General features: G+C 33.1%; 1 protein-coding gene across 1 annotated transcript; it reads right to left on the bottom strand.

Moving 5' to 3' along the window:
- Positions 1 to 3,249: 3,249 nt before the first annotated feature.
- Positions 3,250 to 4,224, bottom strand: LOC119513573 (olfactory receptor 5K3-like). The gene has a single exon (XM_037808946.1). It carries the CDS (start codon positions 4,222 to 4,224, stop codon positions 3,250 to 3,252), a length of 975 nt encoding a protein of 324 aa, XP_037664874.1.
- Between the last annotated feature and the right edge of the window lie 9,466 nt (positions 4,225 to 13,690).

Genomic DNA, 13,690 nt, shown 5'->3' with positions numbered 1-13,690 from the left:
GTGGACGTAAGGCTTACAACTAATAATGCCTACCAAATTGAGGGTAGAAACAGAGGTAGAACATCCATCTAATTCAAAGAATCTCAAACTTTTTGATCTTTGGACTCATTTAGGCTCTTAAAAATTATTTAGGACCTAATAAAATGATTGCTTATGTTATTTTATCTAACTCCATTTACCTAGATTAGAAATGAAAATTGAGGAATTAAAAATATTTATTAATTCATTCAAAAATAAAAATAATAAACCTATTACATGCTAACATAAATAACTGTATTAAAAATTTATTGAAGTTGATGAGAGATGCCTGAAGATTCATTTTGCCTATATGTGTTATTTTCCATAATAAAACTTAAAGTACAAAAATAAAGCAAATTACAAAGAAAGAAGATCAAAATTGTGAAACAGAGACTTAGGATGGGACATAAAAGAAACCTATATTTACTGATTAGTTTTTTTAATATAAATTTTTATCATGTGTAAAATACAGTTCCTATGTACCATACTATTATTAACACCTTGCATTGGTGTGGTACATTTGTTACAATTGATGAAAGAACATTTTTATAATCATACTATTACCTATAGTCTATGTTTTAACTTAGGATTCATTCTTTAATGGTTGATTTTTATATTATTCTTACCATATCCTTGGGGAGTTCTGGACAATATTTTTTTTTCTATAATCTGTATATTAATTCCTGAACTAATAGGATTTTGTTTAAATTATTGTAGATTTGACACATATTAATTTCTGATATCTGATATTAGTCTCTTTCAATATTTTCTTGGCTTATTTTAAAATTTATTTCAATATTTCAATATTTTCTGGCAGATTTTAGAACTTTTTACCTAGTTCTTCATAAGCCACCTCTGATATTTTGATTGTAAATACATCAAACTCTTTTGGTTTTTTGTTTTTCAAACTCTTAATTTATGATAAAATACATGATTAGCACCAGAGATTTTGCATCATTAAGCAAAATACATCTCAGAATGATTCAATAATTAAAGGTGAAAACAGAAAGCATCTGAAAATATCAATAAATATGAGTTTTTAGAATAAAAAGTTTCTAAGCAGCAAGAGAATCAAAGAAATTACAAAGGGAATGATCAATATATCTGAATATATTGAAAGGAAAATTTGTGTATATCAAAAAACATCCTAAGGAAACTGAGAAGGCAAATAAATAATTGAGAAAATAATGAACCACAGTTACATAAAAAAATGCAAAAGCCTTTCAATGTAATGCATATATTCATTACATTGATATCAGAAGGCTGAAAGAAATCATAAGTGTCACTGAAAAAGTTGGCAAAAGACATGAGCAGGTGATTTTCAGAAAAAAATTTAAGTGGTCAATAAATTTATGAAAAAATGTTTATATTAACTAGTAATCAAAGAATTAATATCACATTAGTTGATACATGATAAACATGATATACTATGTCAGGAACTGTATTAAATCCTTGTGACATAATACCAAATATGACCAATACTCAAAAGAACAAAATATGCTTTCCTTTTACTATCAAAAAGTAAATAGCAATTTATGCTTTTTCCTTCTTTAAAATATATCTATGCACCCCTCTCCTTTTGTAGGATCTCCTCCAGTTTCAGCTTTCTTCAGGTATTATGGGAATTACTGTGGTTAATCTCACTGATTACAGTCTCTTTCCAATCGAATGCCAGATCAGATCTCTGAAATTGCAATCATATTACTTTGCTACCAGAAAGACTTCAGTGTTTGATTTCCTTAGATGAATTAAGATAAAATGAGAGTCCTTAGAATAGCATTAACACTCTAAGTAACCTGATCTACTTCCATCGGTTTTTCCCACAGTCACTGAGAGTCTCAGCAACAGTTCTCCCAGCTTTCTCACTCTGTCCACCCATTGTGCACCTCCCTGATCCAATAACCCCAGGCCCAAACTCATTTCCATAAACTTTGACTTGGTTTATGCTATTATTTCTGTTTTCCTCAAATATCAAAAAAGATTCTCATTCTTTAAAGCATATTTACCTCTAATGCTATTTTAACTAAATATCCTGGGCAAGACTGATCTCCAATGTCTGAACCCCCAAGTATGTTATAGACATCCAACACAATTGAGGATTGCTTGTGTGTGATCTGCATTGCTTTTTATTCATATATGTGTATTCTATATACTTCTTATATTGCAAACATTTTGAGATTTAATGTAAGTATAAAATGCTTGGAAAAAAGGCAGTATTGATCCAAGTCTCAACCCTATTCAAGGGTGACCTAGACGAACTTGGGTAGACCACTGAATATCTAATAGTGTGAGCTTTGCTCTGGAAAAGATTGAAAAATTAATGCCTAAAACATTGGTAGTCAATATATGTGAAAATTCCAGTTTAGCATATAGCAGATAGCAGGGTCTGAGTAAGTTACTTGCTTTTGCTTTGCACTTTTAAGTGATCAATAAATATTTTTTGTTTAGATGTTTGCACAGTAGTTCCATCTTTCTGCTAATGATGTGAATATAACAATTCATATTGAAAAATTACAGGTTAATGATTTTCCTAACAATGAACAAGACTATTAATGACATCAGAGGATCAAATAAATAATTGATATATTCAGGAATTACAGTGTCAAACATCATGAAAAATAATCAAACTATCTAAAAACATTCAAATTCATAGGGATTTCAATATAAGTCACACCATTTTCAACAATAGAGTGACAAATCTCCCTTTTAAATATGCTCTATCTCAAGACAGCATGAGAGAATAAATACCTAAAAGATGAAAATGTTCTTAATTGAGAATACATGTTCTGCATAAATCCATATTCAAACATAATCTCTAGAACAAAAGCAATGAGAATCAAATTCATAAGCACAGTTTACATCTGATAGATGATGTTGGTTAAGATGGGATTAATCACTTGGATTTGGGTCTTTATGTTTGGCATTACATATGTTTACCAACAATACTAAGTATTTCCTTAGTATGTGAATTTACTGAACATTGAAATGAATTACACTCTGACACATTTGTTTACTTAGAAGTAATCATTTACTTGTACTTGATGGACTCCATTAGCTTAGAGTTTGCAGTACGTCTCAGTAGAAGCCCTCCTTTCTGAACGTAAATATCCGTTTAAAGATTATCTGACTTTCACATCATCTAATTTTACTGATTTTATGTTTTACATACAAAATGGCCACTTTACATTTTTCCCAATAACACTTGCCTTTGAAAACATTACCACATTAAAATCAGTTTGTTGCAGGGGCTGATATTTGTTTCAGAATGTTCTGAGTTTTATTCTTCATAATTCTTTTTACAGCATTTACTACTTCCTTATTTCTAAGACTATAAATAAAAGGGTTTAATAAAGGAATTACTTGAGTGTAAAACACAGCAACAGGTATATCTTTATATTCTTCTTTGACTGAACTTGGTTGAGTATATACAAAAAGTAGAGAGCCATAGAATATTGAGACAGAGAGAAAGTGGGATGCATAAGTCGATAAGGCTTTACCTCTTCCCTCTTTGGATTTCATCTTGAAAATAGTGAAGAGGATGTAAAAATAAGAGATTAGAACTATAGTAATAGTGAATATAAGAATTAACCCTGTAAAGATGTGTATTATCAGTTCATTGATATACGGGTCAGCACAAGAAAGCCTATACAATGGAAAGACATCACAAAAAAAGTGATTGACTTCATGAGAGCTACAGAAAGTTAGCCTAAGCAGTAAGCCTACATGAATCATGGAATGCACATTTCCAGCTATGTAGGCCCATGCAGTCATCTTAATGCAGAGTTTCATTGACATCCTGGTGTGGTACTGCAGTGGGCTGCATATTGCCACATACCTGTCATAAGCCATTGCTGCCAGAAGAAAGGAGTCAACGGTTTCAGCAAAGCAGAAAAAATAAAATTGTGCCATGCATTCATAGAGGGATATCATTCTATCTTCTGAAAAGAAGTTCTCTAACATCTTGGGAGTAACAGCAGAGGAACAGCACGAATCCATCAGAGCCAGGTTGCCCAAAAAGATATACATTGGTGTGTGAAGATGTTGCTCCATATAGATCAGTGCTACCAAACCAAGATTCCCAACCATGATGATCAGGTAGAGGGCAAAGAACACCACAAATAGAAGGGGCTTTATTTCTGGTTCATCAGTAAATCCTGTGAGGGTAAATTCAGTTGACATTGAGTGGTTATGTTCTGTCATCTCCATCTTCTCTGTTTAGATAAAAATAATGGAGAAATAAGATTTTACTTTAGAATGTCTTAATTTCCCTTCAAATTTCCCTCCATATAACAGGCAGAGGAGTTTCTCCAATCATCTCCTGTTGTCTTTCAAATACATTCATAAATAACCTAGGAGATATTATTTCTTCTAAAATTGAGGTCTATGACCTCAAGGTCTTTGGTCAGGATTTGTAGGAATATTTTCATAATTACAAAGAAAGTCCTTAGAGTAGTAAGTTTTTTGTATGAATTTATGGAAGGTTACTATACAAATCAAGGATATCCATATGTGGTACAGTGTTTTCAAATAATCTCAGTGTTAGCTTTTTTGTACTGAAACACAATGGAACATAAATGGAAAATCAAGAAATATATATGTACATATTTATTTAATAAGTAATTTGTATATTTCACCTTCATATTCATATCAACCTAGTGTGAAACCTATTCCTGCCTGGTGCGTGTAATTTCTCTAAGACTAGTTACAAATAAAATATCTTTTCTCCTTTTATCTGAATACATCAATTCCTTGTTTTAAGGTTCTCCTTGATTTTATAATATTAAACTTCTGAACATACTGTTATAATCATGAAGAAATTATGAGGTTTTAGAATACCCATTATTTACCCTATCCAACTTGCTCCATAGACATTCCATTTAATATTTTTAGCTTGTCACATTATCCCTATAATTTGATTACTCTTTTAAGGTCACCTTCCCTTGATCATTTTCAGATTTATTTATCTTTACTGGAGAACAGTGGACATAGTTTGCTGATATTGACAGAAGAAACAGCTTGTTACCAGAAAAACATAAAATTTTGGTATTTCTAAGATACCTTCAAATTCCTTGGGTGTAAAGTCCTTTCTAACCTTATCCACTTCCATCTCCATTTCCTACATTTAACAACAGCTCTTCCAACTTTGTCTCTCTTTTCAACCATTGCTGCACTTATATCCTCCCTCCACACTGAGTATCACACTCATTTCCACAAACACTATGTCTGTGCTCCTTTTCCTGTTATTCTTGTTAAAATATCAAATTTGTTTCATGTGTTCTTTAAGAAACAGTTTATATAAATGCTACTTACTAAAATTTTAACTAAATATCCAGACCACAATGATCTCCACATTCTAAACATGCAAGCATATTTTATATACCCAAATCAATCTAGGATAATCTACATTGCTTCTGTTATACATTCATTCATCCTTATTAGATTCCAGCCTTTGAGAAAAATTGTGACACACTTCTTTGAAAAGACCTTTAAAATGCTTATAAAAATTGCAGAATGATTCAAATACCATTTCCACTCTGATACCTGTGACAAATGAACTTACATTCAATATCCTACCAATGATAGTAAATTACCTCCTTGACGTCTGCAAATTTAATTTTTAATTTGGATGAAGACACTAAAAAATAAATTAATCTGAAAAATCATTTTGTAAAGTGTGTTTTTCTTTCATCTGAATTGAGTCATTGCTTCTATTTTTCTGTTTCCTTGTATATTTATACAATGTTTGAAAGTATATCTATATTTATAATTGAATATAAGAAATTGAGCATGCTTTAACTTTCCAATTCTTACAAAAAACCATAATTCTTTAAACTTACTAGGGTTTTAGAGAACAAATTTTGTTTTGCCTTTCAAGACAACCTTCTTTGTTAATTGATACATTAGGTGGTATTATTTGAAGATGTAAATCATATAAGTTCTTTGGTACACTGGTTAATTTTCCGTAATGACAACACCAATATAAAGGATTTTGATGAAATTTTATTATTTTTTAAAACATTAAATATTAACCATTTAATCATTCACATAAGTTAGAAATAACTTTCAGTGGATATTCCTGTATTATTTAAAAGAATTACTATGTGATCTTCTTGTATGTTTTGAAGTACTTTATAATCAGAAATAGTCACTGCAGTATTGTCTTATCTTAGTCTCCACAGTCTTCAATTTACAGAAAAGCTAGAAAGATATCTAAGGAGTTGAAGTCTAAAAACAATGAAAAATGATAAATAAATTTAAATAAGTAAAATTCATGGATGTTATTATGGAAAGCAAAAACAAAGAGATATTTCTCTTACCTAGATTTCACAGGGAAGGGTTTTGTAATACTTCATTACTTGCTTTAATTTTTCAATATTTATAGAATTTCAAAATACATATCTTGTTCCCTAAAACATTTGGGATTAAAGGAATAGCATCTAGAGGATGACTATTAGGTCAGTGACAATATTACATTCTTTTCAGTGCAAAATGTTTTCCATCAAATCCTAAAGGAGTTTATGTGCATTGTCATCATTTAATTTCTGTGGGGAGATTTGTTCCCTAAAACATATAAACCATGGGGCATTAATTAAAGAAGCTTTGTGAGACACTTAAATTAATAAACTGACCCTCATTAATATCTGTTTGATGGTGATTGCTGATCCTGATCTAACTGATATCATTATTACAATCCTGTTCACCATTATTTTCATTACATCTAAAAGGGACAGAAAACAGTCTCAGGCTAGTTTAACCACTGACTGCTGGAAGTGGGATTAATATGGTTCATGAAAGATAACTAGGAATTAATGGAGTGTAGACCATAATGTGGGATGGGTTCAGCCGGGGCTACTGACTTCTTTACATCATGAGTGAATCTGCCCCCACATCCTACAAAGTCCTCTTGGGAGTAATTCCGTCACTATTACTTAGACCCACATTTGAATTACTAAGACTGTTCATTGCCTTTTGTGTTCATTCCAGCTACTCGTTCTCTTTCCTGCCCTGTTTTTGCTTCATATCACTAATTACTTCTCCACATACTAAGTAGTTAATTTTTGCTACATCTATAATTCATCACCCCAATCCCCACTACTACCATTAGCATATAGGCTTTAGAGATAAGGGGCCTTTATCTGTTTTGTTCATTCCTGTGTTCTTAACAACTTGAATAGTATCTGGCACATTTGCCACCTAATAAGTTTTGACCAATGTGTCAATCAACCTCATATATAAGTCTTGATTAAATATCATTAAAAAGGCACCACATCATACATCATTAGTATGCTTCACAGGAAACTGAGGACTCACATTGGAGAGAAGCCATATGAATGCACTGTATGTCGGAAAGACACTCAATTTTCTTCCTTTCCTGAGACAACAAAAGAGAACTCACACTGGAGAGAAACAATATGAAGGTCATCTTTGTGGGAAAGCCTTCATTTATCATTATGCCTTTAGAAAACATGAGAAAACTCACTCTGCAGAGGTACCATAAGAATATCATCTATATGGGGAAATCTTAGTTGATTTCTGTAACCTTAGACAACATGACAGAAACCAAACTAGAGGAAAACCCTATGAATTCCATATATGTGAAAGGCTTCAGGAAATATTCTGACCTTAGATGACATGAGAGAACTCATACTAAAATGTTTTTTATATGGATGAGATTTCAGCCCTTGAGTGAACCTTTAAACATGGAAAAAAAAAAAAAACTCTCACACATATACACACACAAAAACAAAAACAAAAAACAAAAAACAAAAAAATTGTCATCAATCAGGTAGAGCTTTGATAGTCATCCTGACTACTGTGTCAATCTAAGCCAAATTAGGCTGGAGAGGACTGATGTAAACATCAACTGTGTATGAAAGCATTTAGTATATAGTCATACAACATGTAAGAAATCATAATATAGATGTAATGAAAGTGGAAGTGTCTATATCCACTGGTCTACCTGATAGAGAGACAAGTCTTTACCAGTGGATGAAACCCCTTGAGACAGTGCCAGATTATGCATGCTGGAGATGTTATTCATGAAAAATCACACACACTTATTTATTTTTACAGCAACACTTATAGATCAAGTGTGAATTCACGGTGTATAAAACTCACCATGTCATGAATGAAGGTATGTCTTCAGTTATCACTCTTTCCTTAGCATTAATCTTCTCATGCTGAGTAATTAACAATCTTAAAGTCGATCTAGGAAAATCTTCAGCTGGATTTCACAACAGGAAAAGTAAATTCTTTTATATGGACTGTTCTGGTTTGCTAATGCTGCTGGAATGCAAAACACCAGAGATGGATTGGCTTTTATAAAAGGGGGTTTATTTGGTTACACAGTTACAGTCTTAAGGCCATAAAGTGTCCAAGGTAACACACCAGCAATTGGGTACCTTCACTGAAGATGGCCAGTGGTGTCCAGAAAACCTCTGTTAGCTGGGAAGGCACGTGGCTGGCGTCTGCTCCAAAGTTCTGGTTTCAAAATGGCTTTCTCCCAGGACGTTCCTCTCTAGGCAGCAGTTCCTCATAAAATGTCACTCTTAGTTGCACTTGGGGTATTTGTCCTCTCTTAGCTTCTCCGGAGCAAGAGTCTGCTTTCAATGGCCATCTTCAAACTGTCTCTAATCTGCAGCTCCTGTACTTTCTTCAAAGTGTCCCTCTTGGCTGTAGCTCCTCTTCAGAAGTTCACTCACAGCTGCACTGAGTTCCTTCTGTTATGTCAGCTCATTTATATGGCTCCACTGATCAACTTAGACCCACCCTGAATGGGCAGAGCAACCTCCATGGAAATTATCTAATCAGAGTCATCACCCACAGCTGGGTGGGGTGCATTCCAAAGAAACACTCAAAGAATTACAATCTAATCAACACTGATCATGTCTGCCCACACAAGATTACATCAAAGATAATGGCATTTGGGGGACACAATATATTCAAACTGGCAAATGGACCCTTTGGTACTCAATTCAGCAAAATGTCAAGAATTTTGAACAAGACTTAAATATTGAAATTATATATGATAACATAGAATTGTGATGTATCATTGGTATTAAACTCAATGATGAATTTTGTGAGAAGTAAAATGAAGTGAGAGAAATTCCATAGATTAGTACTTGCATATTTGTAAACAACAAATAATGTTGCTGAAAATCTAATTTGTTGGCTATGCTTTAGTATTGTTTTTATGCAGTTCTAAACAAAAATATTTGAGTCAAACAGTAAATAACTTTTAATGTTAACTCAAAACCCTTAGAGTATAAAATTATGATTCCTAACTATTATCTTAGAATTATGTATGATCATGGCAGGGATGAAAACAAACTTGGATAAATTACACACTTTAGAAGTAGAGTCTTATGGTAAATAAATATTCCTCTTTTAAAATACCATTTTACATTGCCATCAAAATTTAGAAATGAATTGAAAATGAAAGTTTTAAATAAAATCAAATGCATCATCCATGGAAAACAAATAAAAAATAAAATGTACAGGGATTTGGGTAAGACACTGGGCATTCAGCATTTATGATGTTAGCAAGTTGGTGCTGAAGATTTCTTAGATATTAGAAATGACTCATTACAAGAAGCTTATAACTAGAATGGGAGAATGACACATAAGAAGAATGCAGTAAAATATGATATAAATAATAAAGTACTGTAAACATGTTATTTGGGAGCATAAAGAAGAAATATCTTAGTGACCATGAGAAAAAAGCAAAGATTTTCGAAGGAAGTTTCATTTCAGATGAATTGTTCAGATAAGTGGAATTTTAATAGGTGAAAGGTAATTAGTAAGGGAAGTTTCCTGAGAGAATGGAAAGAAACACCTGGATGCTTGATAAAGAAAGGCTGAATCAAAAATCAGACAATGTCTCAGCTTACCAAGGCTGTTATGGCAAATACAACACACTTGGCTTAATAACATGAACTCATTGTCTTAAGGTTTGAGTGGCTAGAGTCCAACATCTTGGTCTTGTACATGCCATGATTCCTCCCTGAACATGTTTGTCCTGATTGACACAAATCTTGGAGATCCTTGGCTTCCATCTTTGCCTTCATCACATGGTTGCCTCTTGTGGCTTTCTCTGACTGGCTGTCTTTAAAATTTTCTGGATTCTCTGACTGTGTCCAAACTTTATCTCTTTAGGGCCTCCAATAATTAAGATTAAGGCCCACATTGATTCATTTTAGTCACAACAAAATAGGATTGTGGATTTATATAAGACTATTCAAAATGAGTTCATATCTTAACTGGTAATATATTTTCAAATGTTTCACATACAAATGGGGTCACAATGAAAAGAATGTGAATTTAGATTAAGATTGTCTTTTTTGAGGTACATGATTCATGAATCAATCTAACAAAGGTGTTAAACAGGAGTAGCTAAATCATATGAGTCCATGATTTAAAAGGGGTGTGGATTTAGATTGGAAATTGTACTATTTGGTTCCCTCCCATTTATTTTTTCTGCTGTCACCATCTCACTTGTAAGAAAGGGTTAAGTTTAGCTTTCACATAAAGGCAACATGGAGTAGGGAAAATGGAAACTAAACAAGACTGGGACTCCACAGTTAAAGGGAAGGAGAGAGCACCTGACATAGGCCCAGAGTTGGCACTAGCTATAATCAAAGGCAGGAACTCTCGGTGAGAAATTTAAACTGGATGAGCCCTCTCAGATAGGCTGTACAATTTAAAATCCCAAAGGCAGACTAGTTAGCTCTCTTGAATCGGCTGTACTCTCTGGAGTATCCAGCCAATGGAGAAACACGGGAGGTACTTGGGTGTTAGACTTAGGATATAAAATGTTGCTGTGTTCTATTGTTCAACACATCTGCCACATTTCTTTGGTGGTGCTCCCACTCTTGCAAGATAGTGAATAAATTCTTTTCTCCTCCACAATTGGGTGAGCGTTTTTAGATATAGTGCTTGTTTCTAACATCACTGAACCTGCTCTCTCACTCAGGTCATAACCAAACAGTACATGGTACCTACAAAATTCATCTTTTAACTATCTTCATAACTAGTCTGTAGTGTTTGGAAGTATTGAAAGTCCCTGTGGTAACACTGGATTGGGTGATTGCACTCATCTCTCTATTCCTAACTGTCTTGTCTCAGACTTTTTTGCTGGATTGTGTTTCTCTCTTAACCTTACTGTTGCCTGGTTCAATCTCGACCTTACCTTTTTTTCAGCCTTGAGTTTTACCTAGATTTTTTATCATCTTCTGTGTTTTCAACTGTCATCCAGTTGCTTCTGGAAATTCTTCCAGGAGGGATTCCAAATTGTTTTGATCATACATGCCTAACAGTAAATCATTTGATGTATATACCAAATATATGCATCCTTATCTACAAATTGGTTAGATGCACCACTATAATAAGATATTATTTATAACATAATACATAAAATATGTAATAAAAAGATATGAAATAAAAGAAATGATATTAAATGTTTTATTTTGTTATAATGATATGAAACAAGTTTTTTTCAATAAAATGATTATCAGAAAAAGACATAAAATGATATATGCCTGACTATTTTTAATTCTTAGCTTACTATAATGATAGCAATTCTTTAACTTGTGTAAATTTATAACCTAACATTTCTACATTTCAGACGTAGTTGACATAGATACCCCACACAGATATGTCTGTCCAAATGGGAGAAGAATGCCCATTGAGTGGGTCTTCAGAATATGCAAGGGATTTTCACTGGGCTTAAGAGGTGATGCAGGTAGTCCTGATATTTGGACCTTAGGACCTAGCAGCCTACAGTATTAGATATCTGGAAAGAGACGTGGAGTTTTTGGAAATTTATGGAAAGCCCAAAAGGAGAATCACAACAGATATCCATATGGTTTTTGAATAAGGCCTTACTTTCTGTGGCACAGATGAAATAATCTGAATATGCAAAAAATAACTCCATCACATTCTATGGACCCTGTCAGTGCCAGAGTACCTGAGCATGGGACATCAACTGGCTATCAGACTAGAACTGCCCTTCATGAACTGATATATGTCAGACTAACAAAGTATAAAATCCATAGGCAATACATTTTAAAATGGAAGCGGTATATTTAGGATCATCAGGATCAGGCATTAGCTGGGCTAGAGGACACAGAAAACTGCACAAGCAGGTAGAACAGACCCCAATGCCATTGACATTGTGGCACTAACATCTCTTTCAGATTATACTTCTGCAAACATGAAGTTTCTCATATGGCTAGCTGACAGAAGAGGAAAACCAACAAGCTTGGTTAGTTTTTTTTTGTTGGTACAAGCAAATATGTAATTCTGAAAAAATATAGATCTACCCAGGCTGCCCTTGAAAGACATTAGTAACAGGAAATTCTCCTTTGGGGCAGGTACTGAGAATCCATTTTCATTGTATAAAAGTGGTGTGGTCCAGGGTAAGTTTATATATAGACTCCTGGTGAGGTAAATGCCTTGAATATCTGTCAATGGCCTCAAGGGAGAATTATTCAAAGGTCGATGGGAGAAACCAGTAGATTTGAGTTAATTTAAATGAAAATTTCTGTATATTTCAAAGCATCATAAGTGTAATGCAAGAAGAAAATATTGAAAAAGAAATGTACAAATACACTTAAAATTTTAATTATGTTTCAAAGTAAAATGAATATATAGATAGCATGAAAAACCATAAGGCTTATTGGAAAAGTAGGAAAATGAAGCTATCAAGTAGAATTTTTAAAAAAGGTCAATAAATGTATGAAAAATGTTTAAATTCACTAATAATCAAAAATATTTAATACATGATGTAATCAGGGAATGTTTATTAAATATACAAATGTGTCAAACACTCTATTAAATACTGGTAATATAAGATCAGATATTAAATGGTTGCTACTCACAAGAGAAAACAACCATTCATTTTATTGTTCAAAAGTTGCAGTTTAGTATTTGTTCTTCTGAAAATATTGTTTATATCTATGCATCTTTCCCTCTTCTGGAGTCTTTCCCAGGTTCAGATTTTATCGCCAATTATATTTTAATTACTGTGGTTAGTCTCATTGCTTCCAGTTTCTTTCCAATCAAATGTCAGATCAATTTTCTGAAAGATACAATCATATAACTCTGTTTCCAGGTTGACTTCAAGATTCGATGTCCTTATGATAAATTGAGCATCCTTAAGTCGGCATTAAGAATCTCAGCAACTTGATCCACTTCCATCATTACTTTCCATATTACTGACTATTCCCAACAACAGCTTTGTCAGCTTTCTCACCTTATCCATTCATTGTTCACCTCCTTCACCCCCCACTCTCTGTATTCCACTCCTTTCCATGAGCATTGATCTGCTTATGATAGTATTACTGTTTTTCCCTCCAAATATGATTTTTCCCATTCTTTAAGGCACACTTATTTGTGATGCTACATCCAAGGCTAGCCTGCTCTCCACTGTCCTAATGCCCAAACATATTTTGTATACCCAACACAATCTAGAATTGCTTATTTATTGCATTTTATAGATATATGTCCAATAATGTTATATAAGCATTTTGAAATTATCTCTAAATTAAGCTTCTTTAAAAGGAGCTGTAAAAACTATGGGGAAAAGACAGTATTGATCCAAATCTGGCTCCATATCCTTAGGAATTTTGTTGGGCTACTTACTATTTCAAAATGTGAGTTTTTACTCTGGAAA

The sequence above is a fragment of the Choloepus didactylus genome, chromosome 1 (assembly GCF_015220235.1).
Source record: "Choloepus didactylus isolate mChoDid1 chromosome 1, mChoDid1.pri, whole genome shotgun sequence".
Classification (NCBI taxonomy): domain Eukaryota; kingdom Metazoa; phylum Chordata; class Mammalia; order Pilosa; family Megalonychidae; genus Choloepus; species Choloepus didactylus.
The sequence above is the reverse complement of the archived record's forward strand: the minus strand, read 5'-3'. Positions and strand labels throughout refer to the sequence as shown.

Coding starts and splice junctions, on each gene's coding strand:
- LOC119513573 (XM_037808946.1), bottom strand. CDS start 4,224: ATGGAGATGACAGAACATAACCACTCAATGTCAACTGAATTTACCCTC.